The sequence below is a fragment of the Rhagoletis zephyria genome, unplaced genomic scaffold (genome assembly GCF_001687245.7).
Source record: "Rhagoletis zephyria isolate East Lansing unplaced genomic scaffold, Rhagoletis_zephyria_1.1 Rzeph_scaffold_05336, whole genome shotgun sequence".
Lineage (NCBI taxonomy): Eukaryota > Metazoa > Arthropoda > Insecta > Diptera > Tephritidae > Rhagoletis > Rhagoletis zephyria.
The window spans coordinates 23,953-43,271 of record NW_016162419.1 but is presented as its reverse complement, the minus strand read 5'-3'; the positions used below and the strand labels follow the sequence as shown (position 1 = coordinate 43,271).

General features: G+C 33.7%; 1 protein-coding gene across 1 annotated transcript; it reads right to left on the bottom strand.

Moving 5' to 3' along the window:
- Positions 1 to 983: 983 nt before the first annotated feature.
- On the bottom strand, positions 984 to 19,056 carry LOC108371962 (uncharacterized; the record flags this gene model as incomplete). Its single annotated transcript, XM_017627579.1, has 5 exons — positions 18,475 to 19,056; positions 4,168 to 4,669; positions 3,767 to 4,046; positions 3,285 to 3,559; positions 984 to 1,173 (listed from the first exon to the last, which is right to left on the bottom strand). Coding segments are annotated over exons 1-5 (1,333 nt in total), but the record flags the coding sequence as incomplete, so codon positions are not given.
- Positions 19,057 to 19,319: the final 263 nt, after the last annotated feature.

Sequence of the window (19,319 nt, the reverse complement as noted above, 5' to 3'; positions counted from 1 at the left end):
ACTGGCTGCCGAGATAGGTCGATCTTCCACTCAGCCATCGATATGCTATCTTCCCTAACTGGCATCACACACACTTCAGCAGTGAGTCTACTGCTTCCTTGATGACAGCTTTCTACTAAAGACAAATGTCATTGGAGTACAGTGCCATCCAAAATCGTTAAAATTTGCTAATTGCTTGTCCCTAGGGTGACACATTTCCCAAATTAACCAACCAACCAGCTCAGCAAAGGTTTCAAGATATTCTAAATTTCAATGCAGGGACGCTAAAATGACACAAAAAACACTTAAAATAATCTACGAAGATTACGAATTTTTCTAGATCAGGTAATTTTCACAAGATATTTTTTGATTTTAAATTTGCATTGCAAATGAAAAAAAAATAAAAAATTAACATGGAAAATGTTACTCATACGCCATGTACGAGTATTTTCGAGTACGGCCGTGTGGCGTATTGGTAACATTATTTTCTGACCCTATTTCATACGAAAAATTATTGCACATTTTCACTCTTCAAAACTTGTTTGTTTATCCATTGGTTTTCAGCGCTAGTAGCTGGAATTTTAGTAAAAGAACAAGTCTTAATCTAAATTAAAAAAAAAGACAAAAGATTTCTTATTTTATTAATTCTTTATTTGTTATTGTTTGAACTTTTTTCGGGAAAAATGGCGTTATCTGGAAAAATATTGTAATCTCTGACCCAATCTTAGGTTTACGTGTTTCGAAGTTTTTTTGTGTCATTTCAAAACTTTAGATTTTCCTTACAGTGCTTTCGATGTAATTTTTTAATGATTTTAGACAAATTCATAAATTAAATTAGGTTAGTTTGTAATTCGTGGACAAATTTGCAATTCTCTTTCCGAAATTTTCTAGGAGAATGAATTTTCGTTGTAGTCTTGCATTTAAAAGTGGATTAATTCACACAACAAAGTGCATAAAAATATACAAATTTATGTTGCATTCTGCATTTTAACTCCATTACTTACCTTGTATATTCATTAAAACCCATGTACATACGGCTGCCCAGTGCAAATAGTTGTTGGCAAAGCATCTCCAAAAGCCCAAACAGCAAATGCTTACATTGGCTACAATACAGCAAACGGACCAGGTAATTGCCGTTGACAATTTCACATCCTCTGAATCGCTATTCGTTAGAGCGTTGTAAGTACCGTTGCCCTGTTTGGAAAAAAAATACACAAATACAGAATTTCGAGGCATAATTCGGTCATTAAGTATACGCATAGGTGTACCTATGCATGTATGTATGTATGTATATTGTAAGTATGTAAATAAGCTTAGTTTACTTCAACATCCGCTGGTATCAACATCAGTCAACAAAGCAGTCAATTTTATGAGTTTACTATCTTGTTTGCTTTTTAGTCTGGTTTTCTGGTGATGCCGGCTTCAAAAGAAGAGCAGCGAGAAAACCCAGCATAATGCGAGAATATAATTTGTTAGTTTTGCGTTTAATTTAATTTATTCCCTCAGAAGAGATATAGGAGAGAGTTTCGTAATATACGTATGTAGGTTCTTAAGTCCTTAAAAGAGTTGAATTTGTTATCACTGTGTACGGTTCCCAAATCAGTGTTTAGTGCGCGTACAACAGTCTATTTTGAGGGAAATTTTAACTTCATTGCTTAACAGCTTAACACAAAAAATAGGCCCGTTTGAGTTCGGATACATTGATTGACGAAGTTTAGTATTGTTTGTCCTACAGTGCTGATTTACTGTAAAGTTTGGATAGTTCATCGATATGTAAATTTCTTCTTCATGCGCACGATATTTAACGATCGACTATTGTTTTGTTGGTATCAATGTGCTACCTTACACACACTTGTAGCCTAGTTAGTCTAGACTTAACTTACGTAAGAAGCGAAAATATTTGGTTTTTGTATTTTCCTTTTCAGCTGATGGCCACTTTGCCCGCTAGAAGCCATACATCAAAAAATTCCTGAACAAAAACATATTGCGTTTACCAATATATTACGTTACGTTACGGAAATTAAGTCTAGACTAACTGAGCCTTAATAAAAAAGTAATATTATTTCTTCCATGCAGAGTCATTGTTGGTTTTCCGTGTTAGCGGGTTGTAATTTTTGAAGAGAAAAATTATTTTTTAAACAAACTTAAACATAATTCACATTGTGGTTATTCACACTTGCCTAGTTATCAGGTTGTTTGGTTATGTGGTTATATTTTTTATTCTGTGTACAACAATAAAATACGCTACAGAATAATAATTTTTAACCAGATAAGCTGATAACCAGGCAAGGCGGAACAACCGCATTGATTACTTGTTGAAACTGTAACTGAGTGCTTTCTTGGCTTACAGAAGGGTCAGCGTTCGAACACTATTAGGTGGAACGTATAATTTTTAGTTTTTTTTTAGTTTTTCTTAATTACGAAAAAGCATCTTAGAAGTACCGAACGAAATCATATTCAAAAGAAAAAACCTCCAAAACTAAATCTTTTAAAAGCAAACAAATGGTCGTTTGGCGGCAAATCATATGTGTTTTAGCTTGAAACAAAGAAAATATGGTATATTTTTTTTATATTTCCACTAAAAATGGCACTAAGCCCAATAAAATGTTTTGATATAAATAGTTATTAGGCCAAAAAGTAACAAAAAAAAAGAAACCAATCAATTAACAGTGTTTGGGCCACATAAGTCTTTTATATATATATATATTATATATATGTAAATGATGCAGTTTTTCCAACGGAATTATAAAATTTATATTATATATTAAGATATCCGCTAAAACAACTCGAAAAAATATTAAGATATGCGTGAGCTGAAACGATTTGAAATACCTCTAAAAATCTCATTATTTTGATACCATTTAAAAAGATTTTTAAACATTTTTATGCAGACCTTTTAAGCTGAGGTGATTCAAAAAATAAATTAAAACCAAATTCCTAAGAATCGCGCCAAAATCTTTCGGATGATTACTAAGATTTACATGAGCTAGAACGATTTGAAAATATCTCCAAAAATCTGACTATTTTGATTCCGTTGATATTTTTTTTTATTTTTAAACATTTTTATGCAGACCTTTTATGATTAAAGTCTTCTATTATCTGAAGTGATTTTTTATGTAGACAAAAAATTAAAAACTAATTTTATTTACAATAAAAAGTTCGATTTTCGGAGTTATTTGAAATAGGTTGAACGCACCTAAATCGTAGTCGTAAATATTTTGCCGGGATTCTTAAAATGCTATAATAAATTTTCCAATGGAAAAACAGTATCGATTTTTTCTTTTTGTATGTACAAAAATACTCACCGCTTTGCCTTCGACATTTCCTTCCTTAACGAACCAAATTGTTGCAAGCGTTACTTTCAGCATAAAATCGACCAGATTTACGATGATCAGTGACTTTTGTCGTTGACGATGCGTATACAAAAGATAAGAACGCTCCAGTGAATGCTGCTTAAATGAATTTGTCAGAGATGGACAGAGAATGCCCTTAACGACATTGGCGCTTTTGAATGCCGAGTATGTTTGATTGGTCAGTGGTCGGGGCTGAGCTGTTGGACTGCAGGCATCTGCTTCACAATCTTCATAATTGAGTTGCCATGGGGTATCAATGAGTAGAAAGCCACAAGGAATTGGGTTGACCGGAAATTGAAGAATTTCAATTAAAATCTCGTACGGAAAGATTGCACATTACATTATTAGAGATACAAATGTTTGTTTTAAATAACAGAATTACTGTGTATGAGTGCGTGTGTGTGTCGCCGCATTTTTTTTCAATTACAACTTACCATAATTGCTTGTATTGCCAAATATGCTGCAGCTTTCGGTGCGTCGTTTCGGCCCCAACTTCATTCTCTGCTCAACAATGCGTACGGATTGCACACGCCACGGCGTATTCTTACCACCACCACCACCACCACCACCACCACCACCCACACCACGTCCGGCAACCGCTGCGGGTCGTCGCAAATTCGATGCTATTGCTGTGGTGTTAGTGGCTGGCTGCTGATCATCCATTTGTGCGCCATCGCCAGGAAGTCGTGGAATTTTCGACATATCAGGAAATTGCTGCATAAAAGGCAGAGAACGAAAATGAAAATGTAAGTTACGCACCAAGTTAGTGAGCGTTTTGTTGTCTCACATTCACTTATGCTAATCAATTCACAACTCGCAACTCCTATCTGCTTACCTTCACACGCAATATGCTGCTGTCAATTACATCCTCATCGCTCACATCAGCCTTCACAGCTTCATCGTTGTCGTCCGCAATTTGTGCCGCCGGATTAGTGAGACCACAATCTGCATCGGCATCGGCATCGGCATCTGCTTCAGTTTCATCGTCGCCACCCACGCCGCTATCGCCATTATCGGTCACATCGAGGTTCAGCGACATGTTTGTGGGTTTGTCCACACGCACCCGCTGACATTTGGGTTCATCGTCGTCGAGTATCTCGTGCTGCGCCAGCGGGGGGCGTGGTTGCTCGCATTCATTACTGTTACTTACAGCATTTCCGCCTGAACAACGCCGTCGCAGTATTGGTGTTAGGGTTTTTGTTGCTGTACTACGCGTGCAGTGGTTGCTTAGTCTGCGTTGTTGTTGGCGTTGCAGCGCCACCGGCGACTGGCTTAATGTACGCAAATGCACTTCATCGCACATCAATTTATCGTCCATATTGCGTTCTTCCTCTGAACTGGAAGTGCCGAATGGTTTTGGTTGTGGAATGACGGAGTTGAATTGTACATGAAATGGTAGGCAATTGTAGGAATAATTGAACATTAGTGCGTTTAATTGGTGAATTACAAAAAGGCAGTTATCTTTTAGAACATGAAAAAATAGTAAACGAATTTTTGAGAAAGCATAAAAATTGTCTTATCAGAAACTCTAGATTATAGCTTATTTTTAAGGGCTAAACAAGTCTTTGCTCGCTGCTCTTGTGAGAGAAAGAAAGAAGGCCGCCTCTGCGTTAGAAATTTTAAGTAGAAAAATATTCAGCTTATCTTGACAAAAAAAATTTGCAGTACTGTGTCAAGCGTTTAAAGCGCAGCTCTTTGAGTGGGATGACAACTAGTGTGCCAACAAGTGCCTCAAAAGTGACACGTCTTTCGGCCACAGGACCAATGCGAATTTGTACTCCTCTTCCCAGTGAAAATCCGAATATTTGACAAAAGGGACTCCCTGCTCTTGACTTTAGATACGCGCATTGGAGCACAGACGGCTCTCGGATGGAGGATAAGGCAGGTACAGGCGATGTATTTTGAAACAAGTTTCCTTCATCCCTTATCAAATAAATTATACACCCACCCTATCGAAAACAGCAATAATCAAAAAGGAAACACCTTGAGGTATTTATAACACTAGTTCCAAACTGGCAATTCCAATGGGCAGATGGATGAAGTATTGGTAATCTTCGACTGCGCCCGATTAAATGATCAAAAGGATTTAAAGCGCGGGATTTTAAATATTTTTTGAGATAAACCAACAGCCATTCGGGCTCTCGATAACAGGACGATAAACGACAAGTATGTTAAAGACTGCTTTGACTTGACTTGAGATTTTGACAGCTAGAAACGCAGTAACGCTTTGTTGATCGAAGGCAATGAAGATTTTTAACTGACTTTTGTAGGAACGGAACCATTTTGTGGTCTCAGTTGGTCTCCTTCGAGTGCACTAATTTCCGAGTGGGTACACTCTGACCGCAATGCGTACAGGACAGCGGTGCGGAGCCATTGAACAGGCCAGGTTCTTCTACTAAAAAATAAAAAAAAATAAGTATTTGGCGCTTTCAATTTTTGCTAAGTGTTTGGCCGAACTTCTCCTCCGATTTGTGATGTGGATTGTTGGATTTTATTAGAAGCTTTTTAAAGACACAATCCATATCGGTTACATTGGCTCTTCGGTTACTATGTCGTATTAGACTGCGGCTGATGTGCAAGTTGCATGCTTAAATCTTAGATATAGTTGCCTAAAACACTGTCCGAGACTTTCAGTTCAAGGAGAACGATATTAGTTGCTATATGAGAAACTGGAAAACTGATTAAGACATTCAGGTCTTCTTAGACGTATCTTAAACGGATTTTAAAACTTGATTTTGTGTTTTGTGTAATGGTTACAGACTACCAGCCTGCTGAAGTGTTTTCGAGTTCATATCAATACAATTAGCATAGCTGTAAAATAGGTAAGTATTTACCTTCTTCGCTGTAGATTTTCAACTTGCGATCAAAGCTTACGAAGATGCTGGTATACTTTTGTTTATAACCCTGAAGAAGCCACTGGCTACCTTATAAAAAATTTAATTTCCTGTACAAACGAGTACTTCGTTCGACACATAGCGGTGTTTTGGTTAATACATAGGTGTACAAGGCAAAAATAAGAGACATGACTTGTGGAATCTGATGAAAGCTCTTTGAATGAATATGCGGCTCTTCATGAGAATAATAACAGGACTTTGAGGGCCATGTAACAATTTCTGTGAAAGCCTTAAGAATGAAAAAGTGGTAGAATTTATTCTGAAATTCCAGCGCAAATGTCTAGCTCGCCGAGGAATGCGCTTTAGGTTAAGAAGGCAATTGTACAATTTTAGACAGGTACATAAATACATTAATTTTTACTTAAACAGGACTGTGCTACATTTAAAACTTTAAAATTTGTCTGCGTCGCCAAAAATATGGGTATCAAATGGAAGTTATTTTAAAGGTACCTAATTCAAAAATATTTCTTAAAGGGTTACCACCTATTTTGAATTGCATATTTATTTATTGTTTTGTTTAGAAAATAAAGGTACAATATTACTACTCATGGATTGCAAGAGAAGGTTCTTAAACAATGCTTTCCTTATATACTAAGTGTTATACATTAGGATATTAGTGTAAGGCTGCCACTTATTTCGATTCTACACAATTTAACTAAAACATCGAAATATGGATATCAAACGAAAGGTATTATGAAAGGTATTATGAAAGGTAACTTTGGTGCAAAAAATATTTTGGTCAGGGTTGCCACGCTTCTATGTTAAACAAATTTTTATTTTGTTTGTTTCAATCAGCATTTTTTTGTATGTATACATAGAACGTATACGCTCAAGGTACGTACTACTCATTGCAGCGTATTGCTAAATAGGGTTGCCACCTAAATTTTAAAGTAAGAAAATTACTTACTTTATAGATATCATAATCCATTTTTTTTTTTAATTTATTTCCAAAATATTATTTTAAGCTATCTAAATGACCAGTATTTGATATCCAAACCTTGAAAACTTTAAAAAATATATGCACTCAGAGCAAAGCTCGGTCAACCTGGTAGGTACTATAGCTTAAGGAACTACTTTTTCAGTGGGTTAAATTTTCGGATGGTTTCTTTTATTCCGACATAATAATGCGTATTTACCTACACACATACATACACTGGCGATCAAAAGTGGATGAATGGAGTTTTGGTTTTAATATTTATAATGTTTTTTAAGCAAAATTTTTTTTATTATTTTTTAATAAAAATATTGCTCATGCTCTATTTAGAGCTATATAACTTACACTTTCGCCCTTTATACAGAATAAAAAAAAATTCCACAAAATTTTATCTAAATTTCGAGCTTTTTAACCGTATTAAAAAAATTTTTCTGATTTTTAATAATTTTTTTTTTGTTGACCGCGTTTTGCACTTTTTTCCATATAAATATAAATTTTTCGTGGAAGAATATGCGCAATACCGTTTGCGAAAAAAAATGTCAACGCCAGTTTTCCTAAATTTCGTTCTTTATATGAAAAATAACCGCAAAAGCCGTCAGCAAAAAAAAAATTATTAAAAATCAAAGCGACTTTTAAGCCGCTCAAAACATTCACTTATTTTACTAAAATTTTATAAGCCTGTTAATTGCATATAAAAAATTTTTATAAAAATTCTGGTTAAAAGGCTCGAAATTTAGATAAAAATTTAGGAAATTTTTCTAAGTTCTGTATAAAGTTTGAATGTGTGAGTTATATATATGGTTGTTGTTAATGCATGAGCCATATTTTTATAAAAAAATAACAAACAAATTTTATATGTATGTGTGTGTAGTAGTGTAGTGTTCGGAATCCCCTCAACAAGAACGTAGGCATTGTCTAAGTGAATTTTATCAGATTTGCAAAATCATTATTTAAATTAGCTGCCACAGCTTATGACATCAAACAAACAAGCGCTGTTGACATTTATGTTGCCTTGTCTGGATATGCGTTGAAACATTCACACGCAAAACAAAATCGCACAATGGAACGTACCAAATCAAGACATCTTCGAAAATTTTAAAATTGTTAAAATATTTTTAAGATGGATTTTTTTAACCGAAAAAATTCGACAAAATTTTGACTTTGACCTGATATAACTCAACGAATTATTTTGAAAATATTTTTGAAGAGGAAGAGCATTATCTCTCTCTAAAAAAAGCGTGTTCCTATCTTCTAAGCTGTAAGTTTTCAATATTTCGTGAATTTTTCACTCTGCGCCAAACACTGTGCAATGCATAAATAAGTTAGCACAAATATGTCGCAGGCATATTTTCAACTACGAACATACATACGTACGTACTTCTATTTTATGTAGTTATTTAAAAAAGAAAACATGTCCAAACTTAAGACATTAAATAAAAACTGTGAAGTATTAGCCAAGGCATCATAGAAAATGTAACCTGGGAAGGGAATCCTGCCGACAGCGTAATTTAATATTGAACGCCGTAATCGAATCACAGACAAATTTTATTTATAGGCTTCTAATGCGACCCGCTAAAGCATAGCCCAACTTAAGGAATATTCATGTAGACAATGTACATACATATAAATATGTATAATAAATAAGTAGAAATATGCCAAATACATATGTACATATGTATACGTATATTTATTTATCTATGTCGGCTAGAGCAGCTTACCGTTATGCCCAACATTGTGCGAGGTTTGTTTTGGTGATAACATCTGCAGATTATTGATTTAGATAGCAACTTTTAACAAGCTTGTTTGCTGAAATGACTCACTTAGCAAGCTTGATAACTATCTGTCATGAATAACGTTGAAGATTTTTTTTCTATCTCTTTGAGTGTTCTAACTCTTTTATAAGATATTTTTGTTAAGGTGAAGAGAGCTACATCCATACACTAAGAAAATATACTACTTCAAGAGCCTAATTAATAATTAGGATACAAAAAATCTTTTGACTAACTACGGCTATGTCAATGTCACGCGCCGCGATTTTATGCGCAGTATATGTATGCATTATTTATGACATAATTACATACATAAGTATGTATGTACTAACTCATATGTTTATTGTTAATATGAATATGGCATTTATGGTTACATCACGGATTGCTTTCTTTGTTTTATTTTCATATGTGATCTTATACTTTGAGTACATTTTTTACGGCAAAAGGCTTTGCATTTGAAAAAGAAAATCAAAATAATTTCATGATAAAATAGGACCAGAAATGATTATATATATGTATTTGGATAGTAGATAGGCGTTTGATGAAATTTGAATACCGATGATAGGTCAGTATGACAAGGAAATATTTCGATTTATATATTTTGGGCCGTATTTCCGTCATACCTTTTCAAATTTGTTTTGGGAACAAACTGGTCTCGGAAATTCGTTCCAAAAAATATCATCTTCTCAATCTGTTTTAAGAGTAAACCAACACCAATAAAGCAAATATTTTCTTTAAGCAAATCCATTACTTTTGATATGCTGTCGGTGGAGCCATGATGTGCGAATTTGCGGATTTATTTAATTTATGGATTATTTAACGGCCAGAAAGACATTTAGACTACCAACTAGTTTGCCTGACTAATTGATACAGATCTCTTAGATTTGTATTCCACGAAAAGCCCTATACTGGATGGTATGAAGAGTCTCTGTGAATTTTTGTCACTATGTGGTGTTGGTGCCCATACATCTGGCAACGTTAGCCCAATTCCGTCTAAGCTGACGTGCGTTTGAAGTACGAAAAGCAGCGTGAACGCCGGATCGCGTAGAGTTTTTCCGATTGCCTCGCGTAAATTTTGATGTCAAAAAATGCGAGTTGTCAGGAGACAGACCCTAAACTCCACCGTTTGAACAAACTGGCCAACAGAATAGTAGGAGCTGTGTTCCATCATGACACTGTCAGACCACGCACATCTTTAATGACTCGGAAAAAATTGATGAGACTCAGTTGGGGAGCCCGGACCTTGCAGTGTCTGACCTTTACTTGTTTTAGTCGCTGCAAAACACTTTTGATGGGATAAAAATTTACCGACCGAAGAGCCGCTGAAAATCACTTGTCCAAGTTTTTTTTGCCAATAAAGCACAGAAGTTCTACACTGCTGGATGTATGAAGCTAAGCACATGTAAAATGACAAAAGGTTACAGATAAGTAGTAAGGTTGTAGATAAATACATACATACATATGTATGCATACCGAGGATTAAAATTGATTTTCAATAGAAATTTTTTTTTTTAAATTTGCGCAAAAATCAGCGGAGACTTTTCATATGTACCATGGCTTTGTATTTAGAAATTCGAATCAGTTAGCATTCCTGTAGAAATTATAAATGCTAACATAAACTAAATTATTAACTAGGCATTTTCGCAATAAATAGATTTCATTATATTTATTAGTATAGCCCAATTAAGCATCCACTCGAATAAAGCAATGAAAAGCACAAAAACCAATTATGAAATGAGTCACAAAAGCTGCCAACTAAATGATATAAAGCTATTCAGCTAAATTATATGCTAATTAGTTGAAAGTAAAAGTGCACACTTAAATATAGATGAACATTTATAAGTAGACATACTTATGTAGGCTTGCATATAAACTAGAGATGCCGTTTTTGAATCGATTAAATCGAATTATCGAATTAATTGATTAATCGAGCCCTTCTGATTCGAGTTTTTTTTTAATCCGATTAGATCCGTGAAACGATTCAAAAAATTCGAGAATCGAAATTCGATTTTTCCTCAATTGAAGCATATTGAACCACGGTTTGCCAGAGAAAATCTATGAAAATTTAAAGAAACTTAAATTTGGGCTGGTACAAAAAAAAAATCAGAATACCAATGAATTCAATGACCTTTCTCCTCCGACTATAGGGCTCCTCAGGGAAATACGTTATTTGACAAAATATGTGAATCGATTTTGGGAGAGCGATTTATTTTTTGACGATTCATTCCTGCATCGATTATTTATATTTCGATTCGAATCGATTCAGAAATTGATTTTTTTTATGCCGATCTGTCATCTCTAATATAAAGTGAATGTGAGCTTTTTAAATAGCAATGCCATACGTCTGTTTGCTGCAAGTAAATATAGTTATTTGCATTTTGTTTGGAGCATCAGACGTGGGCGGATTTTATTGCTAGTTTTATTGCAAATTATGACCGCAAACAAGTAGGAATTAATGTTTATGAAATAAGAAGAGCGAACTGAATATTTAAGAGTTGATTTGAGGTGGTGGCATTAAAAGATGCATACATAGCAGAATACATAGTCGTTGTGACTTATGCGTGCTGCTAATTGACCAATAAATAAATAGGCTTTTTCGAAATTGAGTTATATTTATTTTTTACAAGTATAATGAAATTTAATTTGTTTAGAACAATTCGATGCCGGGCCTGCCGTAAAAAGCGATAATTGCTAAACGCCACATACAAATGTATGTATGTATGTATATTTCCATAAAGGTGGCTTGCCCAGGTGTGAATGTTTGTAGCAGAAAAAATGTTTAATAATGGACGATGAACGTATGTATGTATATGGAAGGGAATCAAACTCGAAAATTGAAATGCTTGAAAGGCTCCTTCCTGACAGGAAAATGGCAGTTTTGTAAAAAAAAATTTACGTCGAAGAGGAATGTGAGTAGAAATTTTGAAGTTCGGAGTAAACGCCCAAATTTTAAATGAATTGTAAAATCAATGAAGGTAATGAGCGTACAACTTCCAGACTTCGATTGTCAGATTGATTGTTCTGAGGCGCCTTTTCATAGCGGAAATACTGTACGAGCTTTGTTTTATCCTGCCGAAGAACGACCCGTGTAACCACTCGGGTATGGAAGGTTTACCCGTTAAAAGCATACAAAATGATTATGCTAGAACATTATTTTTCATTTTCTTAAAGATGTTTTTCTTCAAATCTTTTATAGGAGTATTAATATAGGAAGCTCCAGAGTTGAATATTCTTGAACACGTGACAATACTTGGGCTTCAAGCCATGCTGAAATTCTCCAAAAGCATTGATATCCTTCGAATATACTTAACTAAATCTCTATCTCCATTTGGCATCACTGGGGACCTATTGGTCCATATGGGGCGATCAGCCAGCCAGAATAACCTAACCTAACTTTATTTAGGGTTTTCTGTTCCTCAATTTTTCTTTGTTCTCTGCGCATTTAATTTACTCAAATTTAAATCTATTTGTCAACTTATTTGAATTTTACTAGACTTTTCTTTAACCACTAATGGGTATTTATATCATAATCTTTTCATTAGAATTTCTCATTTTATTTTGCCTTCTATTTATCACATCTTTTTACTTCTTCCTAATTTGTTTCTTTCTCTTCCCTTCATGTTTATTTTCGATCTATTTTTTCTTTTAATATTTTTCTTATCCCTTCAGCGAATTCCTTTCCTTTTCTTATGCATTAATTTTCCTTTTCTTTCTTCCGTCTTTCGATGTGTTTTTCAAATATTTACCTCTTTCTTTTTCTTTATATTTTTGCTTATCTTTTTCTTCATCTGTTTTTTTTTTTAATTTTTCTCCTTTACTTTCGCTGTCCATTTCTCCATTATCCCTTTTCTCATCTTTTTTCCCTTCCTCATTTTCCGTTGTTTTATTGGTCAAATTTTTCCCTTTTCCGTTACCTTTATATTTCTTCTTATCTTTTTCTTCATCCTCTCCTCTTCTTTAATTTTTTTATATTCACTTTTCACTGCCTTTTTTCTCTAAACATTTCCTTCTCTTTTCTTATCCTTTCCGTTTTCCTTGAGCTACTTTTTTGATTTTATTTTTCTTTACCTCTTTAGTTTTCCTTTACTTTTTATTTCTCATTACGTTTTCATTTTCTTTTTCTTCTTTTCCTTCTTTTTTTATTTTTATTTTTATTTTTATTTTTGTTTTTATTTTTATTTTCCTTTTCCTTTTCCTTTTCCTTTTCCTTTTCCTTTTCCTTTTCCTTTTCCCTTGATGTCCAGTGTTTATTCTGTTTTCATTAATTTTCCATGTTATTTTAGTCTTCTTTTCTCATTTTTATAATTTTTTATTTTCTATTATTATCCTTATCCTTTTTCCCATTTGCATTATTTTACCTTTCCTTATTAATTTCGTGTTTTATATAATTTTTTTTTTCCTTACCCATTTTCCTTAATTTCCTTCTTTTGTTCGCAGATTTCCCCGTTATTTATATAGCTACATATACAAACTATAGGGTGAAAATAATAACATTTCTGCGGGAATATTCACTCTACCAAAAAGCCATTGACATTGTCGCCAATGGCGTTGCTCGTCCCACACGAGTCCATAAATCAACAAGTCATGCCGAAAATGACAAAAATAACGAAGCAACAGCACTACATAACTAGATATGTTTATACCAGCATTCGAAACCAATTCAAATACGAGCACTTACATACATACATACATACATAGTATGTACATTGCCCTGGAAGTAGGAGTTCAGTCTGGGCAGAGAATGCAGGCGGGTGCCTAAGTTGACTGTCACTTGTGCAACAGAGCTAACTTACACTTATTGGTTACGAGCATACGAGTTGTCAACACAAATACTCCGCAAGTAATAAAAGCTAAACAAATACGTGGAAGCAGTGGCGAGTATGCATACATATGTATATGTGTACATTTGTATTTTCCCTGCAGTGAAAAGCCGAAACAGTTAGAAAAAATACCAGTTCATTAACTAGTATGTGCCTACCAATTCGACAATTTCGAAGAACTTAAGCGTTCAGCGACATCTGCCTTTGAATTGCTAAAGCTAAAAATTCTGTGGCGTCACGTGAGGACTACTGGCTCTGGTTCTGAGATCGCAGGTTCGAGGCAGCTTGGAGTTGGTTAAGGTTTTTAAAATTAAATCAATGTGATCAAAAATTATTATTTCAATTTAGATATAAATAACAAATTTGAAAATCTAATTGCATTGCAGAAAAAACATACATATGGGAAAAAATTCTTGTGCCATAAAAAAAAAAATTAAAAATATTTTTTTTAAATTAAATTTAAAAATTACAATAAAAACCCTTAATAAAAAAAATATTTTTATTATAAAAAAATTCCCTGCGCCAAGTATTTTGCTCTGTCGGCCATTGCGAATCTTGGAGCGCCGCGAGCAAAAAGGCATACTTATTCTTCATCTCGTAGGACATCGCAATATTAAAAATACCAGTCGCTAACATTGGAAAAGAATAGAACGTGAACTAGTTGGGCTGAAACGTAAACTGGTAGAATTCTAGTTCACAACTAGTAGCTTTCCCTGCAGGGTTGTGCATATGATGTGTTGTCTGCCGCGTAGCAGACAGTCCCCGTATTCGTGGGTGAGCGCCTATGTATAGGCAACACAAACAAACGCTAATCAGCATACCGTCAGTGGCAGAGCAATAAAAAAATGGTTTGGGTTGTAAATTTCGATACAGTTGTATGAAAGTGGCGGTCATATGTGTTGCTGGCAATTAGACGTTTTAGAGTATATAAGAAAATAATGCGTGTGTCTCTTGTATGTATTTGAAAATTAAAAGTTAAGTATTTTTAAGCCTCTGTTTACATATACATATACATATATGTACATATTTTTCCGTTAAAAATTACAAAGTATTTATTTAAGAATCACGCAGTCTTTCCATAATTTTCCAGTGCCTGCAACTTCCTCTAAAAATATTGGAATTTCAGTGGATGGCTCTTATCAGTTTTTCCCTTATATGTATGTAAGTGTAGCACAGACAACTGGATATTGGTTTTTTTGTTTATCTGCATGGAAAAATGTTTATTTATTTTTGCTTCTACTTTCATTCACCAACACAAAATTTTACTCATATCCATTACAGCGGGGCCCCAGAGAGGTGCTTATCTACTAAGCGAGTGTACTAAAAATACATTTTTATATACATACGTACATTTGTACACACATATTGGTACGTGTATAAACATTTATCTACCTAGAAGCGACAAAGCTTCGAAAATAGCTCTGGTAATTGCTAAAAATAAAACATGCTATGATAAATTCCAAAATTTGTTCTAGCAAAAATTTATTGAGCACAAAAATTGGTAATTTTCTTAAAATGCCTAACTCTGAGTTATAAAAGTTAGGAAAATTTGACAAAGTTTCATTTTGGCCCAAAGTAAGTATGTATGTATATCGAGCATAAAATTTCGATTCATCGTAAATATCATCTAAAAATATTGAACTTTCAATTTTTATTTCCAAACTTTAATCATTTACACATTTATCCCTTAAGATGCCTACAAGTACTTAAATACTTATATGCACATAAACACGCATACATTTAAGTATGTAAGTCAAATCACCATTGCGCAGCTAACAACATTTTAAGAAACACTTAAGTCCCTAGGCTTTACACACATATGTAGCAAAAGTTAATACTTCTTTAATCTTTTTTAAGCGGCTCCAGCAAGGATGTAAACTTATATCGCATCAATGAAATTTGATCCACTTACTACGGTTTTATGGCTAAGCATGTGTGTACAAACACGTACATACATACATACGTACATATGTTTGAAAGTCAGATGGTAAAAGTGAAAGTATTTTTATGAAATGCTTGCTGTTTTTATATGCAACACTTGACACTTAAGTGTGCATTAAAATGTTAGTGCTAAGCGTAAATGCAGTAGAACCTCGATAGATAGCTGGTGATAACTAGAAAAGTATGCTGACAATATCAGATCAAAAGAACCCATTTTATTTTTTATATATTTATTCTTAAAAAAATTGTGTTGCGTGTAAAATAAGCTATGTACGTAGTCCAGAAGAGAAAATTAAATCCAAAACAACTTATCTCTTTCATAGACGCGTGACACCCCGAACCCATTCCAGATGGCAACATTAACTACGGTTCCAATCCCAGTTGTATACCTGATAACCGGAAGGGCTCTTCTTCTAGTGAGGCGTTTTTATGATTTGAAAGACTCTCCAATTAATAAGGTTTTACTGTAGCAGGCTATAAATAATATTGCCGAGAATATCTGTGTGTACAGTTAAATAAAATTTTAAATTAAAATGTTTGCGCCTACAGTCGTTAGGCAACAGCAATGTAAAGTTTTTTATTCGATTGAAGTGCAAAAGGGTTACGATTACACTGGTTTGCAGCAAAAATGCACAACGGAGGCCAATATACAGTGCCTATGTAGAATTGCTCGCTGAATCCGAAAATCGAGTTATTTTTTTAATTTACCGTTATTAAGCTAAAAAAAAAGTGGTCACACTTAATGACGTATACCTTACGAACCGATTTAACGATTTTTAATACGAACTTTGGTAAATGAAAATTTACTAAACTCTCCATAAACCATAAACATATATAACTTTTCAATAGGCCTGATAGTTTCTGAGAAATTAATTAATCATTGCAGATTTATTTATTTTTTGATGAAAAAAGGAAAAAATTCAAACTTTAATAGCGCAAAAAATTAAAAAATAACAAATTCTGTGTATATTTTTCTCAAAGTTAAAGTCTGTTCTGTTACAAAAATATGAAGCCACTAATTAAGACTATCAATGGATAAATAAAAAAGGGATGAGTGGTCAAATAAAAATGCGCAAGCAGTGTTGTATGATATATGAGATGGTGAGAGTGGGCATGGCGTATGAGTAACATTCTTTTCTGCTCATATTTCATACAAAAAAACTGCTTGATTTTCTTGATTTTTTTTTTTGCAACGGAACAGGCTTCCAACACAAATGAAAAAACTCGACACAGAATTTGTTATTTTTATTTTTTTCCTTGTTAAGGTAAGCATTTTCATAAAAATGTTATGAATAATTCATTTCTCAGGCCCATCACTTTATGGAGAATTTTGTTAGTTTCCATTTGCCATATTTCATATTAAAATTGATTAAGCTGAATAAAGGCAAATTGAAAATATCTCGAAAACTTATCTATAGAAAAAAATACATTCCCTGCCGGAACAAAGTGTTGGCACGGCAAATTTTTCACAATATATGCAACAATTTTTACTCTAATATTTTTCTGCAACAAAAAACATAAAAGTATAATTCCTAAACTTTGTCCAAAACTCGCGAAATTTCAGCAAATTTTCATGCAAATTTTCAACTTTTTATTCACATTTTTTAGAAATTTTTCGGGTATGCAGATTTGTAGCCCAATCAATTTTATTGTAATAAAGTAAATTCTTTTTTCACGCAGTCTCTTCCATACAAACAAATGTTTCGAAAATGCTTTATATGGAAAAAATGAAAACACCTTCAACAAAAAAAAAAAATCTTAAAAATCAATGCGATTTTCAGCTAACTCCGAACTTGAATTTTTTATACTAGAATTTAATGGGCTACAAAACTTCTAAAAATTCTGATTAAAAAGTTGACAATTTATTGAATTTTCGTGAGTTTTGCACTAAGTTTAGAAATTATATTTTGGTGTTTTTTGTTCTAAAATGAACCATATTTCTATTGTGTAAAATTCGCAGTGCCATTTTTTTGGCGGCAGTGTAGCTCGATATTGGGAGTCAAAGAGCATTTTCACGTCGAAATTGGATAGAGGCATCCGGTGAATAAAAAAAACACAAATTTGTGATGCAGTGTTATTAACACTTTATGCGGTACTTCGTTGTTAACAGCATTTTTATGATTTTTCCATATGGATATTTTTAGATGTTTAATTTTAAATTAAACACTTTACATTTTATTTAAACAAGGCTTGAAGTTTACTGCAATTTCAACTCACCACATGTACTTATGAAGACATCAATTTGGGTATATGAATGAAAAACAAAACCACACACCTACACACCCCACTCTTCGTATGTCTGGTGCAAATATAAATTAGTTAATTGTTTCGACTAATTCCTTAGGCAAACACAAGTAACTTTATAAATAGCGTCAATAATTCCAACACACCCACATATGCACAGGTCTATTAAATTTGGTAGCTGCTCAATTTGCTTTCAATGCGCACAATGCAGCAATGACAATCACCGCGGCGCGCCATTTCTCGGCTAACACCACCCACCGATGCTGATTTAATACAATTATCACTTTGCCGATTGTGTCAGAAAAAAAAAACAGAGAACAAAACAGAAAACAAAACAAAAAAACACCAAAACGGATACAGACTGTCACCAAATGCGCAAAGAGCTATGCAGCACTTAATAAAATCAGACCGGACAGGGCGTATGAGTGCTGCTTGCCATATCTCCAAAAAAAAGGAAGAAAAAAAAATATTCAATCGATATTTCCTCTACATACATATAGGCACATACATATGTACATGTGTAGGTGAGTGTGCGCTTACCAAACGCGCGCGCGGATAAGCTGCTCGGTAATGATATGATGATGATGACGATGATGATGACGATGATGATGATGATTACGGCTCATTGGCGACCATATGAATTTCGTTGGGACTTTGTACACTTCTTTATTTTTCCACAATTTTCGTTTATCGTTTTTAGTGATTTGCCAATTGGTCGCTGAGTCATACGAAAATAATATTTTGCGAATTGAAATAAAGATGTGCTTTCAAAAATTTTTTTTCACAATTTCCACTTCATTATCATACAAATATTAAAGACTACAATTTGCATATTGTTTTCACACATTTTTTTTGTTTTTGTTTTTGTTTTTCTTTGAATTTACTAAAGTATTGTGTTGGCGCGAATTAGAGTTGAAAAGGCGTTGTGTTTCTGCTAAAAGGGGAAAACAAAAACCCACTGTTGTCGGCATGCAAGTCAATGCGAGGGAACACAACCAACTGTTGTGGTTTGTCTGGCAACCAACTGTTGATTTTTAGATTAGCAACTTTAGCATTTTCTTATACATACATAAATATTTAGTCGATTTAGTCATTCATTGTATGCGTGGCAATTAAAGTATGACAAATTTAGTCGTTGAATTTGTTGCTTAATTAAAAAAAAATAAATAAACCATTATTTAACTCTGACTTACAAGCAGTAAAAGCTTTTGTTGCATTCATTAATTATTTTTGTTTTTTTTTTTAGCACCACCACTTTTCAGCTATACTTTATGAATTTATGCGCGAATTTACTATTCAACTCATTTTCTGTAACAATTTTTCGTCCAACGGCTTTAACACACCAATTACTACTGAGCGCGCTCAATTGAATCCGCTAATACTTT